The following is an 18559-nucleotide window of genomic DNA, read 5'->3' as shown; positions in this document are numbered from 1 at the left end:
ATATGAATTAGCGGGAAAAAATAGAGGGAAAGTTTTGTTTTTTTATTTATTTTCAGTTTTTAATCATTTTTAAGAGTGAAATGAATTAACTACCCTTACATGTTGTGCACATAGTCTCACTTAACGGAAATATGGATGGAATATATGAAAAACTAACGGTAGATGGCAAATCGGCTAAAAAAATTAGTTTTGAGTCCTTAATTTTCCAATAGAAAAGTTCAGTGGTAAATCGACAGTTTACTCATTTAATATATGAAGGTTTTTTCGTCCACCTAAAATCATAATTTTAGAAAATAAAAAAATAAAAAACTTTTTCTTCCCCTCCCTCTTCTCTACCCCAATCCCTCCCACTCCTCATTCTTCACCTCCCCCTCCTTCACCCTCTTTACCTCCCCTCCCTTCTTTCTCTCACCCACCCCAACCCAAACTACGCCGCCCCCATTGCCCACCTCACAGCCATCGCCCAAATCCAAGCCCCTTTAAATCCAAACCCAAATCGGTGGCGCTGCTAAGTTCGCCACCAACGAGGAGATCGGCGGCCTCGCGAACGCACCACCAACTTCGTCCTGCTTTTTTCTCACTTGGGTCCTGGGTAATGGTGACCACCAACACCACCACGAAGGCCGTGGGGATTTTGGGGATTCTAGAGACTCGGGTCTTGGGTAGTTTGGGTTGGGGTGGGTGAAGATTGATTTGGGGAGAGAGAAGGGAGGGGTGAAGAGGATAGTTATGTTACGAACAGAGAAGGAATTGCAAATGGGCAGAATCCGGTCTTATCACTTTCCTTCATTCCTGTTGTACATTCATATGTTGTTCTCAGATGCGGTGGAGGAGAGGGTGGTGGGTCAGGGAGGTGAAGAAGGAGAAGTGGGAGGAGGGATCGGGGAAGAGAAGAGGGAAGGAAAGAAAAAGATTTTTTTATTTGTTTTATTTTTACTTTTATTTATTTATTTTTATTTAGTTTTTTAATACCCAAATGGGCTCATATTGACACGCAGTAGTTAGTTATTGTCAACGTGGACGCATTGACGGAAAATTTAACAGATGTAAGAAAGTATTTCAAAATTGTGACTTTAGCTATCAAACTGGGACAAAAAAACCTTTATGTAAGAAATGTTAAAAATCAAAAAACTTCATAGTAGTAAACTGAAATTAACCTTAACTTTAAGTAACTATTTCGTTTTCAATATTAGTTTTTGGTTTTCAGTTTTTACTTTTTTGAAAACTAAAATTTAAAATCTTGTTTGACAACACTTTCAGTTTTGAGTTTAAAAAAAAAAATGAAAACCAAAAAATGAAGTTTTTCTATTTTTGGTTTTCAATTTTTGGCTTTTAGTTTTTATGTTTTTGTTTACAGTTCTCAGTTTAATAAAAAGTGAAAACAAAAACTAAATAAAAAGTGAACTGAAAACTGAAAGTAGTTACTAAATAAGATTTTAGTTTTCAGTTTTATAAAAACTGAAAACGAAATGGTTGGGCCTTAAGTTTTCATTTTTGCTTTGTTGAATTTTAGCAACCAAGATTTCAGTTTAAGATATTGTAATGGTATCTGGAGATTTTGACTCATCAATTTCTGAAAGATTAATGTAATCTTGAAGTTGCATAATAAATTTGTACTTTTGCTTTGTTGAATTTTAACCACCAGGCATGATGGAGCCTTTATCAGGAACGTTATTGCTAGGATCACTATACAACTGGGCAGAACCACATGCTTAGAGGTACCCACCAGCCTAGTTGGAATAGATTCTCGCGTGCGAGAAATTAGTAAGCATTTAGACGTTGGAGGATCAAATGATGTTCGCATAATTGGAATTTTGGGTATGTGCGGACTGGGTAAGACAACGGTTGCAAAAGCCGTTTTCAACAAACATCATCATAGTTTTGGCGGTGCAAGTTTCCTTCAAAACGTGAGGGAAAAGAAACTGGTTGATTTGCAAGAACAACTTCTTTCTGATATCTTGAAACCGGCCTACGTAGTGGTCAGTAGTATGGATGAAGGGACCAAGGAGATCGAACAAAGGTTAGGCAACATAAGGGTACTTGTCGTAATTGATGATTTAGACAGTGTAACAATTACATGCTTTGGCTATAAAACCTGACTCCTTTGGTCTGGGGAGCAGAATCATTATAACATCAAGAAACGAACATTTGCTAAAGATACTTGACGTGGATAAGATATGTCCTCTGCCAGCAATGAATGACAAAGAAGCTCTTGAGCTACTTAGTTGGCATGCCTTTAGAAAGAATTATCCTAATGAAGAGTATGTTGAGCTCTCAAGAAAAGCTGTTGGCTGCTGTGGAGGTTTGCCACTAGCACTTGAAGTCTTAGGTTCTTATCTACGTACAAAAAGCACAAGTGAATGGGAAACTGTACCGGATAAATGGAAAAGATCACAGCCTTATCGGGAAATTCACGGAAGACTTGAAATAAGCTATGATAGGCTAACTGATGATGACGTGAAGGCTATATTCCTTGATATCTCTTGTTTCTTTACTGGAATGAACAAGGACTATGTTATGACAGTACTCGACGGCTGTCAGTTTTATCCGGAAATAGGGATTCGAGAACTCCAAGATCAGTGCCTTGTAACTGTTGATAAAGAAGGCAATCTCATGATGCATGATTTGATTCAAGGCATGGGCAGAGAAATCGTGCATGCAGAATCCCCTGACAATCCTGGAAAACGTAGTAGATTGTGGCATAATGAAGATATAACAGACGTATTGACGAAGGAATCTGTAAGTACTTTTGCAATTAAATTAGATGTTAAAATGTGCGTACTAATGTAGCAGGAACTTGTAAGAGACAACAAAGGATCCGATTGTATTGAATTATCTCAAATTAAATAACTGAATCACACATGTCCTGCTCTTGTTAAGTACTATTTGTTATACCTAACTAATGTAGACAGTTGTAAAGTACAACTCTTAAGGTTATTATCCAGACATATATGCACATTATAGCAGATGTATAATAAAAGTTGGCTATGAGAGGCCCATGTTCTAAATTGTCTAATTGTCTACCTCCCATTTGGTTCATCCATCCAATTCATGGCTTTGTGGTTCTGATATATGAATTGATCACCTTTCCCGTGCAAATAATCCTTTTCTTAGTTCCTCAGTTGCTGCTGTTGTTGGTTTGTTTTTATTTATTTATTTTTAATTTTTAGTTGTTTATTTTTAATTTTTTTTGTAATAGGGAACAGAAGACGTTGAAGGACTTGCTTTAGATATGCAAGAGTCCGGCAAGTCTAGCTTCAGTTCAGAATCATTTCGAAACATGCAGAGTCTGAGACTGCTCAAACTCAATAACGTAAAGCTCACTGGAAGTTACCACAATCTTTCCAAAGAGTTAAGATGGTTGTGTTGGCATGGTTTTCCTCTGGAGGTCTTACCAAAAGATTTTGATCAACCAAACCTAGTTGCTATTGACCTGAGCTATAGCAAACTCATACGAGTTTGGGAGGATTCTGATTTGGTATGATATGGCCTCAACCAAATTATTAATTCTTTCTGTCAGGTTTTATAAACACCAACTTCATGCTTTCTCTTTTCCATTTGTGTTTATTTTGGTTTTTCCTTTTGTCTAACAGTTGCTCGAGAAGTTGAAGCTTCTTAATGTCAGTCATTCCCATAACCTGGCACAAACACCAGACTTTTCAAAACTCCCAAATCTCGAGGAATTGATATTGAATGATTGTGAGAGTTTGTCTGAGGTTCACTCATCCATTGGGAATCTTGAAAGACTGACTTTGGTAAATCTTGAAGGCTGCAAAAATCTCAAGGATCTCCCACTGAATTTCTTTAATTCCAAGTCTATTGAAACTCTTCTTCTTAATGGCTGTTCAAGATTTGAAAACTTGGCTGAAGGCTTGGGACAGAGCTACCATAAGACAGCAGATGGCACACCCATAAGACAAATACTAAAGCTGAGTTTTTCATCTCAATATGGTGTGAAAGAGTCACCATCAACTAGTCTTTTGCCCCCTTCTATACATTGCTTAAACTCTTTACGGAAATTAGATCTTGGATGCTGCACTTTAACCGATGACGAAATCCCAAAGGATCTTGGGAGTCTAATTTCTTTAGAAGATTTAGATCTTCGAAAAAATAGTTTTTGTAGCCTACCAAGTCTCAGTGGTCTTTCTAAGCTTGAAACATTGTGTTTAGATGATTGCACAAACCTACATGCAATCCCAAATTTACCAACAACTTTGAAAGTCTTGCGAGCGGGTTTGTGCACTGCATTAGAAACAATGCCAGATTTTTCAGAATTGTCGAATTTGAGAGAGTTGTATCTAAGTCATTCATGCAAACTCACAGAGATTCCGGGCTTGGATATGTCATTAAACTCGATGACAAGGGTTCATATGGAAGGGTGCATCAATCTCACTGCTAATTTTAGGAAGAACATCCTTCAGGTCTCTCTTTCTATCTAGCCTGTTCTCTTTCTCCTTCTCTTTCTACCACACACACAGCAGCACATATATATGACACATGCATACATAACAATGTATTTTTGTTACAAATCTGGCTCTACATCGGACAGGGATGGACTTCTTGCGGATATGGTGGCATTTTTCTCAATGGAAATTATATTCCTGACTGGTTTGATTTTGTCAAGGGTGATCTGGTCAGTTTTCACATACCTCTAATTTTTGGTCGCAATTTTAGCGGGTTGACTCTGTACTGCATATACTCTTCGAAGAAACAACGTGAAGGTCCTCTCGGCATTATTGTTATCAATAAAACCAAGCGTACTGCTTTGCTCGCCCGGATAACATACGCTTCGGTACCAACTTCCTGTACACTTGATGACCATTATCTTTGGCAGGGACAGATATCGAACTATGTGCTCTGTCTGCAAGGAGGGGACAAGGTCGTTATAGTTGTAGTGCCTGTTGAAACTGCAGATGCTTCTGTGAGTGTGAAGAAATTAGGGGTTAATCTAGCATGGGACAAATTTATGAAGGAAAATATGCATGATTCAGACTTTCATCTATACGATTTTGGCCTACATCCGGATTGGTTATTGGGAGCTGATGGGTACTTTCTTATTTCTTTTTTCCTTTCCTGTATTTTGTATTTTTTTTAATATTTCCCAGTCCATTTTTTTTTTATACACAAGCATGCAGTACCTTAGTTCTTTCTAACAAAAGTTATTAATTGGCTACATAAGGTATTGGTCTTTTTAACTCTCATATTTATCAAATGTCGAACAAACAATGAAATTATTATTACTGCGGCTTGGAGTATATGATTTTACACATTGCAATGTAGAGCTTCCAGACTCTTCCATGAGAATTTATGAACACATTCTGTGTGTCATGTGTGGTCAGATATTGAGCTAACCACATGAATCAAATATTTGAATTTACACATTTATGCATATATAAATATAAGTTCTGAAGTTTATGATGCTTTAATGGTTTTCGAAGATTTTGATTCATCTTTGGCCTTTCAAATCTTCCACTCCCAAGCTCTCTAGTCATAATGAGTAAGATTTTAGTTCAATTTAATTGTACCGTTTATTAGTAAATCTTTTGCTGAATTTTGAATTGAATTTTACCTACCAGGTATGAAGGAATTAGTAGAGAACTGAGAAGCAATTACTTGGACGTAGCCATACACCCAGTTGGAATGGATTCTCGCGTGCAAAAAATCAGTAATTATTTAGATGTTGGAGGATCAAACGATGTCCGTATCATTGGAATCTGGGGTATGGGCGGACTGGGTAAAACAATGGTTGCAAAAGTAATTTTCAACAAATATCAGCACATGTTTGATGGTAGAAGTTTTCTTCCAAATGTGAGAAAAGATAAGGTTCTGGTTGATTCACAAAACAAACTTCTTTCTGATAGCTTGAGATCGGGAAACATGAAGGTTAGTAGGGTCGATGAGGAACTGGTTGATTCACAAAACAAACTTCTTTCTGATATCTTGAGATCGGGAAACATGAAGGTTAGTAGGGTCGATGAAGGGACCAAGGAGATTAAAAGAAGACTTGGCAACAAAAGAGTACTTGTCATAGTAGATGATGTAGACAGCGATGCACAATTAGATGCATTAGCTATAAAGCATGACTCATTTGGTCCAGGAAGTAGAATTATTATAACAACAAGGGATCAACATCTGCTAAAGATGCTTAATGTGGAGGCGACATGTACTGTGCAAGAAATGAATAAAGAAGAAGCTCTTGAGCTACTTAGTTGGCATGCCTTTGGAAAGAATTATCCTAATGAAGAGTATGTTGAGCTCTCAAGAAAAGCTGTTGGCTACTGTGGAGGTTTGCCACTAGCACTTGAAGTCTTAGGTTCTTGTCTGCATACAAAAAGCAGAAGTGAATGGAAAAATGAACTGGATAAATGGAAAAGATTACAGCCTTATTTCACCTTCAACGGCATGGATTATTCAATAGAAAAATATCCGAGAAGAAAGCTTCAACTCAAAGGTCCACGTCCAACGCCTCTCAACATAAACAAAGACTCAGTCAAGATCAAGAAACCTCCAGTTGTACGCTCAAGTCCCCGAAGGTCATACGCTCAAGATTACAGCCTTATTTCACCGTCACCGGTCGTAATCTACTCAGTGTCCCCGAAGGTCATACGCTCAAGTCCTAGCGGGCTCATGGACCTTGTCCAAAGCCTCACTGGCTTACCACCATCAAATTATTCCACTACATCTTCTTCCCTGCCCAGTAATATTAATCCTCCGAATTACGATAACTTTAATAAACCTCCGGCTCATGATCAAGGGATAAATAAAAGCAGTACTGCTCGAGATGTTGTGGAAGGAATGGAAATTATGGATGATGGTGGTGATGGTTGTGTGAGGCAAAAGGGTGTGTTTCGGGGGATCTTGTCGCCTGGGCCCGCTTCGATTACTCCGATTCCTTCAAACTTCTTCTCGCAGGCTGGGCCCGCTTCGATTACTCCGATTCCTTCAAACTTCTTCTCGCAGGCTGGGCCCGCTTGGATTACTCCGACTCCTTCAAACTTCTTCTCTCCGCCGGCGGGAGTCATACCTTTAGAAACAAAGAATGAAGATTATGTTGAGCACTGAGGAAAAGCTGTTGGCTACCGTGGACGTTGGCTACCGGGGAGGTTTGCCAAAAGCACTTGAAGTCCTAGGTTCTTGTCTACATAAAAGAAGCACAAGTGAACGGGAAACTGTACTGGATAAATGGAAAGATCACAGCCCTGCCGGGTAATTCTCGCAAATATTAAGACAAGCTATGATAGGCTAAATGATGACCTCTTGAAGGATGTAATCCTGGATATAGGCTGTTTCTTCATTGGAATGAACATGAACTATGCACGACAATATTTGGGGGCTGTGACTTATATCCAGAAAAAAGGAATTCTAGAACTCCAAAATCAATGCCTTGTAACTGTTGATACAGAAGGCAATCTGATTCGAGACATGGCCAGAGAAATCGTACATGCACAATGCCCTGACCATCCTGAAGAACATAGCAGATTGTGGCATCAAGTGGATGTAATAGACGTATTGGGGAAACAATCTGTAAGTACTTCGGCAATCAAATCTTATGTTAAATATGAATTCATTCTGGGATAAGTACTTGCCTCCAACCTATTATTTCAAATAATTAATTTTCAAAGTTAAAAACCCCAAATCCATGCAGTAGATGTTGAAGCAGTTACCCCCCTCACCCCTCCAACCCTCCATCCATTTTTTCCCCTTTTAAATTCAAAAATAGAAGTCCAAAAAAGTTATTAAGGGCGCACACGCGTGTGCCGAGGGGTTTGTAATAGGTTTAGTAACACCGTGTAACAGATGCCGACTAAGATATATGTGGCATAGTATGTGCATATGTCGTACTTTGCATAGGCTGATGTTGTTGTAGGAATGACTCTCTAGCTGAGTTGGTTGTAACATCTCCCTCAACAAGAAGGAACCAAACATAATTGATTCTTATCAAACAATGCAATTTTATAAGATTTCATGAGTGTTGAAGTTTGTCCTCAATGTCCTCATATTGTCCAAACTATTATGCATGTTACGAATGGTCTGATAGTATTCATATAGGGTTTAGGGTTCAGTGCTCACATTCTTTCTTCGTGTGTTTTTAATCTTTTCTGACCAACTACTATGTTCTGATTCATTATCCTGTTAGTTAACTCTCTATGTACTTTTGTGTAGCCATGGGTAATGAAAAGGGAAACAGTTATTGCGAAAAGAATTGCCACCAAAATTTTGACAGAAGTGGGACCGAGAAAGTTATTCGTGACAAGTAAGTTGTTTTCTAAAATTAATTATGAGCTTTATGTGCAACGTGGAGAATGTGTGGGTTATTATTTCTTTCTGCTATTAACTTTCTTGGAAACTTTCAGGTATGAGGGAAGACTGGGTTGCAAAAAATGCAAAACAACCAGCTCCTAAACCAGTAGATATGAGCGTCAGTTCCAACAATTTGGTAAAGGATGGAGCGAGAGGAAGCGATGCTTTTTACGGTGGCGGAAGCTGCTCCTCCAGTGGCAAGATCCCGTGGGGTAGATTTTAACTGTTGCAAAATAATGGTCAGTTGGTGGGACGATATTGACTTCACCAAGGGACAAAGGAGACATGGTATAGTAAATATGAAGTACAACTTTTTTGTTACGTATTAGACCGAACTGGTTTGAGCATGATAGAGTTGATTGGTATGAGTATGAATGGTTTTAAAATTTTTGATGTAAAGGTATTGTTTGAGACGTATGATGGCTAGAAGATAAACGATGGGTTTTAATAGAAAACATAGACAGTTCAAATTTCAGATTTATATTAGTGAATTTTGTTCGAAAATTGGATTTATATTTGCAATTCACATTTATATTAGATTTTTCTTCGTAAGTGGTCTTCTCCAATTTTAAAACTACATTCTCCTACCCTCTATATCTACTAAATGAATGATATGCATACCCAGTATCTAACAATGTTCATTAGTCTCCGCATCCATGAACATGCCTTAATATATTCTCCATCTTACAAATAAGTGGCCAACTTTTTTTACATATTTGTTCTCAGCTGGACGATGCTTGTAATTTTATAGTGGCTTGCTTCTTCTTTTCCCTCCACTCTACCATGACTATTCAATCCTTTTTTTAGGTTTTGAACAATACTATTAAATGGGTTTCAACATTTGATTTATTAAACCTCTAATACAGGTTTATAGTTTTGGTTTGGCTTTTATGTTTTCCACCATCACAGATTTTCCCTGATTCTTTCTATTACTTTTTATACTTATAAATGAAATGGTTCCCTGGATTGCAGTTACTTTCAGCATCCGACAACACTGATATAGCATTTAGTGTACACGTCGCTTTTGAAACCCAATCAGAATTATGGCCCGGTCAGTTTGAGGATCCGATAATTCCAGGTCTCTCTTTTCTCTCTTCTCTCTTTCCCCCTCCCTATATGTAGTTTAATATAATTGAACAGCTCTATTTAATTTAAGATTTAGTTGGAAGTGTTTGAGATTTAAATAAGTGATAGTTTGGTTTCATAGATCAATGGTAGAAAAGAAATGTAAGATTCAAATGGTGGAGAAAGAAAGGCCTTTTACGATTTTAGAAGATGCGGTCCATGAAGATGATTCACTGGATAGGAGCATTGTGATTTGTGAGTTTTCATATTTGAATTAGTTCCATTATGTTTGCAATGCGAGTTCTTGAAATGGTTTGGTTCTTCTTGGACCCTGCAACGAAAGAAGGTTATTGAAAATATTTTAGTAAGTTTGGGGCGTTCGTAATTACTAAAATTTGTTGCAAGAAATTGGAGGATGAGGAATGAATTATCAAGTGATAGATGCAGCCACCCATGATTACAGTTTACCATTTTCATTACTTTCGGATTTGAATTGCATTTTAAGGACAAAATATACAATTTGTAGTGTATTTCATTCATATTTTTATTTTACTTGACAACTTAGCTGCTCGAACAAGAACGGAACAGTTTTTCTGTTTTTTGTTAACTGCTAAAACAGGTGCTTAGCTTGCAGGACATATATTTTGTCGTCTTAATTGTAGGGGTAAAATATGTGTGAACTGCATGTTGCTTCTGTTTCATATGGAAACAAGGCTTCTGCAGGAAAATTAGCTACTTGAACAAGTATTGAACGCTTTCTATCTTTTTTATTAACTGCTGAAATAGGTGCCTGCCCTACAGGACACATATTTTGCCATCTTAACTACAAGGGAAAAATATGTGTGAACTGCATGTTGCTTATATTTATTTTGTTTCTTAAGGAAACAGAACTTTTTTGGAAACCATCTCTTTCTAATCAAAGACGTTCAGTTTCTTCCCCATCATTGTACAGTATGTTTATATGCCAACTCACTTAAAATGTATATAAAAGTAAAATTGCTTATCTTATCAACCTCATTCACTCATGTATCCCTTTGTTTGTTCATAATTGTGTTGAATTTATTCGACTTAAAAATGTTTTATTCATCCGATTATGTTTGAAACAGCTGGTAACACACCCTGACCGAGATCAAGGCATGCTGGCCGTCATGTGGAAGTGACATAACCATGTGCACAGTGCGGAAGCTAATAAAATAATAATAAAAGTACGAATAAATAAAAACCAGCTTTACACAAAATAAGAACATACATAGGGCTGGAAAAAATTCCCGAAAATCCCAAACCAAACCGAAAAAATCCCAAATCCAAACCGAAAAATCCCAAACCGAAACTATCCCAAATTTTGGTAATCCCATACCGAAAAATACCGAAATATTCGGTATGGAATTGGTTCCCAGATTTCTTTTCTTCGGTATTCCCGAAGTCCCGAAATCTTTTCTTGTTTTTGGTTCCTACTTTCCAAACAATGAAAAAATAAAACAAAAAGCAGAGCCTTTCGGTTCCACTAGCAAAGGAACAAAAATAAAATAATATGAACAAGGCATGTGATGGTGATGCCTTGTCGGTTTGGGATAAAAGCACAAAGCTTTTTGGGAAACTAAAAGCACAAAGCTTTTGTTTTGGTTTTGAATCTTGATTCTTGATAGTATCATTGTCTGCCATCTTCCCACTCCCACTGACAGCCATCCTCTACCTCTTCTCTCCCTCCACCGACTCCCTCAAATGAACAGAAGGAAGAAAGCCCAAGGCACTCTGTAGCTTCTCTTTTTTCTTTTTCTTTTTTCTTGTTTCAGATCTAGAAAGCTTCACGAATTCAGGATTTGGAAACAACCATACATTGATGTCATGGCATCAGAATTCTACGAAGCAGTGCCATCGCTGCAAAGCAGAGTAGCCCTCCGATGGCGATTTCGTTCGGCAAAACATGGAAAAGCTCACACATCGACGAGGATGGGTACCTAATTATGTTCGGTGCACGTCACAAAGCTCTCCGACTCCCGAAGGCAGCAAAGACAAACCCAGGAATGAGAGGGATGGAGATAGGGGTGGGTAGGTCGACAAATCTGGGACGAGGTGTGGCCGTGTGGGCTGGTAGGGGAGTGGGAGGTCCATGAATCTTTGATTTTAAATTGGGGTTTTAAATTTTGATGCAGGTTCGGTTCGGTTTCGGAAAATCCCGAAATACCGAAAATATTTCGGGAATCCCGAACTTCGGGAATACTGAAATTTTGGTTTGGGATCGGTCCTTAGATTTTCATCCCGAAAATAAACGGTTTGGGACTGGATGTGCCGTTTTCGGTTCGGTATCCCATACCGAACCAGCCCTAAACATACATGTGCAAGCGTAAGTGTGAAAACAAAGTTCAGAGCACGAAGACCTAATGCAGTCCGGGAGAAACAACACTACATAAACACACCCAAAGGTGGTCTTACACTGGTGATAATCTGTCAGATATGCCGGGAAAACCCTCTGGGGAGCCACCACAAGTGCTAGCCAACTAGAACCTGGAGGGGCGCAAAACAGAAAGCATGAGTGGGTAAAAACAAAGCTTTTCAAAAACCATTTCATAAACAAAGTTCTAACCCCTCGCCATAAAACTTGTATACTTTCCAGAAAATAGAATATACATATATATATATATATAAGTCATGCTCAGAAATATGCCATGCCAAATGTCTCGAAATAAAATGCAAGTACTCAGGTAATGCCAAAACAATGCCATGTAATCTGTCAGCCGGAGTCACCTAACGTGACCTGTACAGCTGAATATAGAGCTCAAATCTCCATCTCACTAACTGTACCTGCACACGAGTCAGAACCACCTAAAGTGGTCTGTACGACAGGACTGGGTGTATAATAAGTACGCTCAAGTGCTACGATCACGTGAAGGCTGAGCGAATAATCACAGGTCACCTACGAGTCGGAACCACCTAAAGTAGTCTGTACGACAGGACTGTGCACCTAACTTGGATCCAAGATGAGTGTGTGGTGCGGGAGGTGAACATCACGTGAAGGACTGTGCCTAACTCTGGGCGGGAGCACTAACACTAGGGGTGCAGGTTATGAGCTCTCTATACATCTCAAATCACTACTGAACATAAGCATAAACCATACTCACCTGGCACTTACCTGTGCGCCCGCAGCACCAACATACAAATATATATATGCTACTAATAATGCATAAACAAACCGCAAACATAATGCATGGCATATAAATGTATAAACGTTTCCATTCACTTTCTGGGAAAAACATAGTATATAGGTATATACGGAAAACCAAAAGCCCACTCACTGGTATGTAGAAGGGTCGTAACCCCCTTGCCTCGAGTGACCACGCTCGTCCTCAGGATAGGTCTCACCTATATGCGAAACAACTATAAAAACGTTAATTTTAAAGCACATAACCAACCTTACGAAATAACTTCTCATACAAAGCTCAAATGGGGTGTATGAATACACCAACGTGATCTACTTAACCTCAGGAACATCCTCATATTTTTAGAAAAATTTTCCGACGTCGCACGCGCCCCCACGCGCCGGCTAAGGCACGGCCACACCCGCCGCCCACGCGCAGGCACGTGCCTGGCACATTGACGGCGTCAGTTAACGCCGTCAGGAATATTCCGTTAAATCTAACTGATGCCGTTAACGCCGTTAGGAATATTCCGTCATCTTCTCCGGCCAAACTCCGGTGCCGGAAAACCTGGAAATTTTTAAAACTTCATATCTTCTTCGTTTTTCAACCAAATTTCACAAAATTGGTACCAAAATGAAGCTTACAACAAAAGGAACAAATCCATACCACTTTCAAGCACTAAAACCCACGGAAACTCGTCGGGAAAACACCACCAACTCCGGCCAAACTTGTAACTCACGATCCTGACGTCCAAAACCTTCAAACGAACCACCTCGAGCCTCCTAAGGACCTTACCAAGCTTCCTACAAGCTTGAAATTCTCAAAAACACAAGAATTAACGTGTGCATGAACAATGACCAAATCGGGGGATCCCGAGTTCGACGTGAAAACGAAGGTATCCTTACCTTAAATGGGTATGGTTGAACTCCTAAGGACCTCACGAGCACAAATATGTAATTTGTTTCCTCGATCTGTGAAGGTTTCAATGGTTTTGGGTGTCGTCCGTACAAAAAGAATAGGAAAGGGAGAGAGAAAGAGCTCAGGACATGGCAGAGGGAATAGGGGAGAGGGGTGATGATGATGATGGATGTGTGGCTGGGATGCAACCAACCAAAAACCCAAAACAACCACACAAACAACAATTATCCATTAGGGGCAAAATCGTCATTTCACCCCTACGGTTCGAAAAATCCGGAACGGGCTGTCACAGCTGGTTCCTTTGGCAATGCACGGGCCTAATTTCTAGTGAATTCTAATTTAGGGCTTGTAGTTCATACATCCAATTCATGGCTTTCCTCATGTGTATAAATTCCCTTTTCATGTCAAAATAAATTCTATCTTATTTTGTTCCTTTTTTTTACCTTGAATAGGAAATTGTAGCTGATAGGGATTTTACCACACACGCAAAAGGGTTAAAAACTCCTATAATACTTGCAAGAATGACAAGGTTATTGTAGTATAAACAGATCTCGCAAGATCGTTCTCCACAGGGATTATTAAATAATTCGAAGTAAACCAAATTCCAACTAATTATTGTAAAACAGAAATTGAGATGATTTATTTTATGACCTAATTTAAATTAAAACGAAATTGATTAATAAAAGTAAACTAATCTGCAATATTAAAGATGAGGAAAAAGAAAATAGTTTTGTAGAAATCAAATTAAGAAAGCACTAGGGATCTGCCGTCACCTTAACAATCATACATGGTTCTCTCAATTACTTATAACTTATACACACATATTTTGAAGGCTAGGTTTTCCTAATATATGCCTACTTGGACCCCCAACATAGGGCGTATATCAAACATGCAATTCGTCTATGATATTTTTGATATAGATGCCTCAAATTTGAATTTTTTTAATCAAACATCTATAACTTTTAAACTTTTAATCAAACATTTTTCTACTAATGTTTAATTAAAAATTATGATTTTTATTGTATTTAATTAACCAACTAGTTCAGAAAATAATATCACAAAGATTCTAAAATCATCACAAACATCCTATCTTATCTTATCTAATTCGTTCAAAATGAATTTTTCTTATTCAAATAATTTGCTGTTTTAAATTCTAAAATCACATAAACATCCTATTAACTTACAATTATGAAATATAACATGCACATATATTAAATATAACGTACCAATCATTTGGTACGTTATTGCTACATTATATAAATTTAATTTGGGTACGTATTAGTATTTTGGTACATTATAAAATATTGCTTTTGGTTCGTTACTTTGTGTTATCCTTATTTTGGTACATACAAAACTTATGGTACGTTATGCGTAAGTTGTATAACCCAAAAAAACAAAGAAAAAAAACAAAAAAAAAAAAAAGATAACTTTTCACATTAAAACATTGCACTAAAACATATTTTGTCAACTCTTAATAAATAATTATTGGAATAAGGACTCATTTTAAATAAAAATAAAAAAAGTGAAAACTCTTAGTTCACGTTTCTACTATAAGTAGTTGTTAAAAAATTTTATTTTATTTTTAGTTGTATGAAATTAGGCAGTCTAGTCTACATCTTAATTTTAATTATAAACGACTCTTGTTTTTTTATAATCTATATAAAATGTTGAGTTGGAAATTGGAAAAATTATATTTCATCCAATTAATCTTGAACCCTAGTAAATATAATTGAATCCTTAAATTGAGGAAGGGATGAGATTCCATAAAAATAGCAATAAATTAATGAATATTATTGAGTGCAATTTTTTTACATAGAAATGGATTTAAAAGAATTTATAAAATACTTAAATTAAGAATATACCTGGAATATAAAGTTTAATTAAAAGTAAAAGCACTTTAATCAAAAGTTGAAGAATAACAGATGTTTAATTTAGAAAAATCTAAAATGAGGCATCTAATTCTAATCATGCATAACTCATTAAGTTTTGTGAAACTTTTTTAAAAATCATGCAACTCTTAAGACGTGGTATTCATCCTAAGTGAACTTGCACATATTAATCACAAGAAACCTTCGTCAATTTCAAGGACCAACCTCCAACCAAAATTGCATCAAATTACTTTTCTAAACATCCTAATGGTGATCAAGCATCAAGACAATTAGATAGTTTAAACCAGTGATTAATAATTCGAAAACCTACATGCATATAATCATAAGCAAATTGAAGAGAATTTACATATTTTTGCTAAGACTCATGACCTCATCCTAGCAAAAAGAGAATTAATTACGCATATTCATAATAAAAATCATAAAGTTCTTCATTGAAATAATAAAAGATCGAAAACACCTTGAATGGAAAAAGTCTGAAAATCTCTACGTTTGGTCAATTTTCTCTCTCAAAGAATGCACCGAGAAGAAGAAGACCTAGTAATAGGGCCGGCCAAGCTTATTTAACCTAGCAGAAATTAAATCCTCCTAATAAAAGGTCTTTCAATCCAACTAGGAAACTAAAATAAAATAGGAAACATAACCCTAAATTAAATAGTAAAATTCGACTAAAATCCAAACAACCACGTTTTGGACCCCTAAAATGCTCCAAAACCGGCCCAATATAGCTGGATTTAAGGTTTAGAATATTCTGAACACTTTTCCAGAAGGCCAAGAACCCATCAGAGGTCATCTCGGGCTCCAAAAATGCAATTTAAGCCGAGAAACGTTATTTTCCAGCAATGTGCACTGCTCCTTTATTTTGTTGCCAGAAAATAACCACTTTGTAGAAAAATCCCAAATTTTGACACGAACACGCCGAAAAACACACGAACGTCCTCTAATTTGAAGCACTCCAAAATTCGTCCATTTGATCATGTTTTGCTCCAGAGGAAGTTGGATGTCCTATATTGAAAATATAAATCAAAGTATCAAAATTCTACCAAATAATTACCAAAACATACCAAGGGCTGATTTGGTATTGATGTGCTTTGAAAAAAAGCTGCTTCTACTGTGCTGTGAGAATAAGCAGCTGTGGAATAAAGCAGCAGAGTGTTTGGTAAACTTTTTTGTAAAAGTGCTTTTGAAAAGAAAAAAAAGCAGTTTATAGTGTTTGGTAAACTTTTATGTAAAACAGATGTGAAAAAAAACCAATTTTTCAAAGCTGGGTTTTGCAGCTTCTTGTTTTTGGCTTTTTTTCACCCAAAACTATGAAAAAAAGCTGAAGTTGAATGTTTAGCAAACACAAAAACAGCTCCCAGCTTTTTTTGAGACCAGCTTTTTTTAGAATCACCTCAGTACCAAACCAGGTCTAAGAATAGGGTAAAATATATAATATGAAATTGACTCATCAGTAGCAATTTGCTTTAGTTTTGCGAGGGTCTGATGATTCAAGTTTCAGTACAGAAGCATTTAGAGAGATACGGAGTCTGACATTGCTCAAATTCAATAACATAAAGCTCACTGGAATTTACCACAATCTTTCCAAAGGGTTAAGATGGTTGTGTTGGCATTTCCTCTGAAGGGTCATACCTGAAGATTTTGATCAACCAAACCTTGTTGCTGTTGACCTGAGCTATAGCAAACTCATACGAGTTTGGGAGGATACTAACGTGGTATGATATGATCTCAAATAAATTATTAATTATTTTCTTCAGTTTCTGTTAATGCCAATATTTTGCTCTCTTCTATTTGAATTTTTATTTTGTTCTGTTTTTTTCTAGCAGTTGCTCAAGAATCTGAAAATCATCAATCTCAGTCATTCCTAATATCTAACAGAATCACCAGATTTTTCCATAGTCCCTAATCTTGAAAAACTGACATTGGTAAACTGTATAAGATTTGTCTGAGATTCACCCATCCATTGGGCATCTTGAAAGACTTTCGTTGGTAAATCTTAGACTGCAGATGCTTGAGTATTTTCCAGGCGATTTCTATAAGTCAAAATCAGTTGAGACTTATTGTTAATGGCTGTTCAAGATTTAGAATACTGAATGACAGCTTGGGGAAGATGGTATCATTGACATCATGCAGACAATACAATGATAATGCAAGTACCATCTTCAATTGTAGGATTGAAGAACCTGAGATCTTTATCTCTACGTCGTTTGAGAGGGTCACCATTACATTATCATTTGCCCCCTTCGTTGCATGGCTTAAACTCTTTGATATTTTTAGGTCTTGGAAACTGCGGTTTAACTGACGATGCAATCCCAAAGGATCTTGGGAGTCTATTTTCTTTAGAAATATTGGAGCTTGATGGCAATTGGTTTTCTAGCCTACCAAGCCTCAGTGGACTCTCCAAGCTTAAAATGTTGGATTTGAGTTATTCTTGACAGCGAATCATTGCACTGCACTTGAAAAAATGCCGAGTTTTTTCACAAACGTCGAGTATGGTAGAACTGCATCTGAATCACTCCCCCAAACTCACCAAGATTTCTAGGCTTGCATAAGTCGTTAAATGCTATGACAAGGATTCATATGGAAGGCTGCACCAGTCTTACTGCTGATTTAGGAAGAACATCCTACATGTCTCTCTCTATCTCTCTCACACGCACAAACACATGCACACCAAAGCTTACAACAGTGGGTGTTGCGCTATTAGAAAACCACACCAAAGCTTTTTATCATGTTAAGAAAAGTTAGAGATGAGATCCAAAATGACGTCAATTTCATCAAGAAGAAACAAACAATGATTGAGTAATAGTTTAGGAAGGCCTCATGGTCGAATCATAAGCATTATGTAATAGGAAATTATTGATTTATATATTATGTGGGACTTATATGAATTTTTTTATAATGTATTATCGTATAAGTTTAGTGAATTTTTAATTTAGCACGTTATCCCCAAGTCAGAATCTATTAAAATATTATTTAACCGAGGTTATTATTGTAGTATAAATTTAGAGCGTGAAGAAGGGAGAGAGATCAACGTAGAGAGGCTAAGGAGAGAAAATGCTTGAGGAATTTTGTGGTGACATTCCTCATGCCATGTGCCTTTATTTATGATTATAAGGGATAGAGAAACTTGGTCTCCAAGTTACACAAGTTGTACAAGGGAAAATTTTCTAGTCCTACCTGTCAGCACGTAGATAGATAGGCTGAGCAAAGTGCAAAAATGATGGATGTATGAGCGGTTGAAAGAGTCAGTCT

The 18559-nt window shown here is 37.1% G+C and overlaps 1 protein-coding gene across 2 annotated transcripts; it reads left to right on the top strand.

Annotated features, from left to right (window-relative positions):
* Positions 1-1401: 1401 nt before the first annotated feature.
* On the top strand, positions 1402-9575 carry LOC148693380 (uncharacterized). Of its 2 annotated transcripts, none has more exons than XM_088678370.1 (9): positions 1402-2739; positions 3200-3478; positions 3594-4421; positions 4550-5046; positions 5577-6912; positions 6961-7524; positions 8164-8254; positions 8355-8589; positions 9274-9575. In XM_088678370.1, exons 1-6 carry the CDS (start codon positions 2194-2196, stop codon positions 7060-7062), a joined length of 3588 nt encoding a protein of 1195 aa, XP_088534496.1. In that variant the 5' UTR covers positions 1402-2193; the 3' UTR covers positions 7063-7524; positions 8164-8254; positions 8355-8589; positions 9274-9575. The 2 variants fall into 2 exon arrangements, with proteins under 2 accessions (XP_088534496.1, XP_088534494.1); XM_088678368.1 differs by having other exon boundaries at positions 1521-2739; positions 5577-7524; positions 9274-9379; positions 9509-9575.
* Positions 9576-18559: the final 8984 nt, after the last annotated feature.

Source organism: Pyrus communis, chromosome 10 (assembly GCF_041283825.1).
Source record: "Pyrus communis isolate YQ-2024b chromosome 10, ASM4128382v1, whole genome shotgun sequence".
NCBI classification, from domain to species: Eukaryota; Viridiplantae; Streptophyta; class Magnoliopsida; order Rosales; family Rosaceae; genus Pyrus; species Pyrus communis.
The sequence above is the reverse complement of the archived record's forward strand: the minus strand, read 5'-3'. Positions and strand labels throughout refer to the sequence as shown.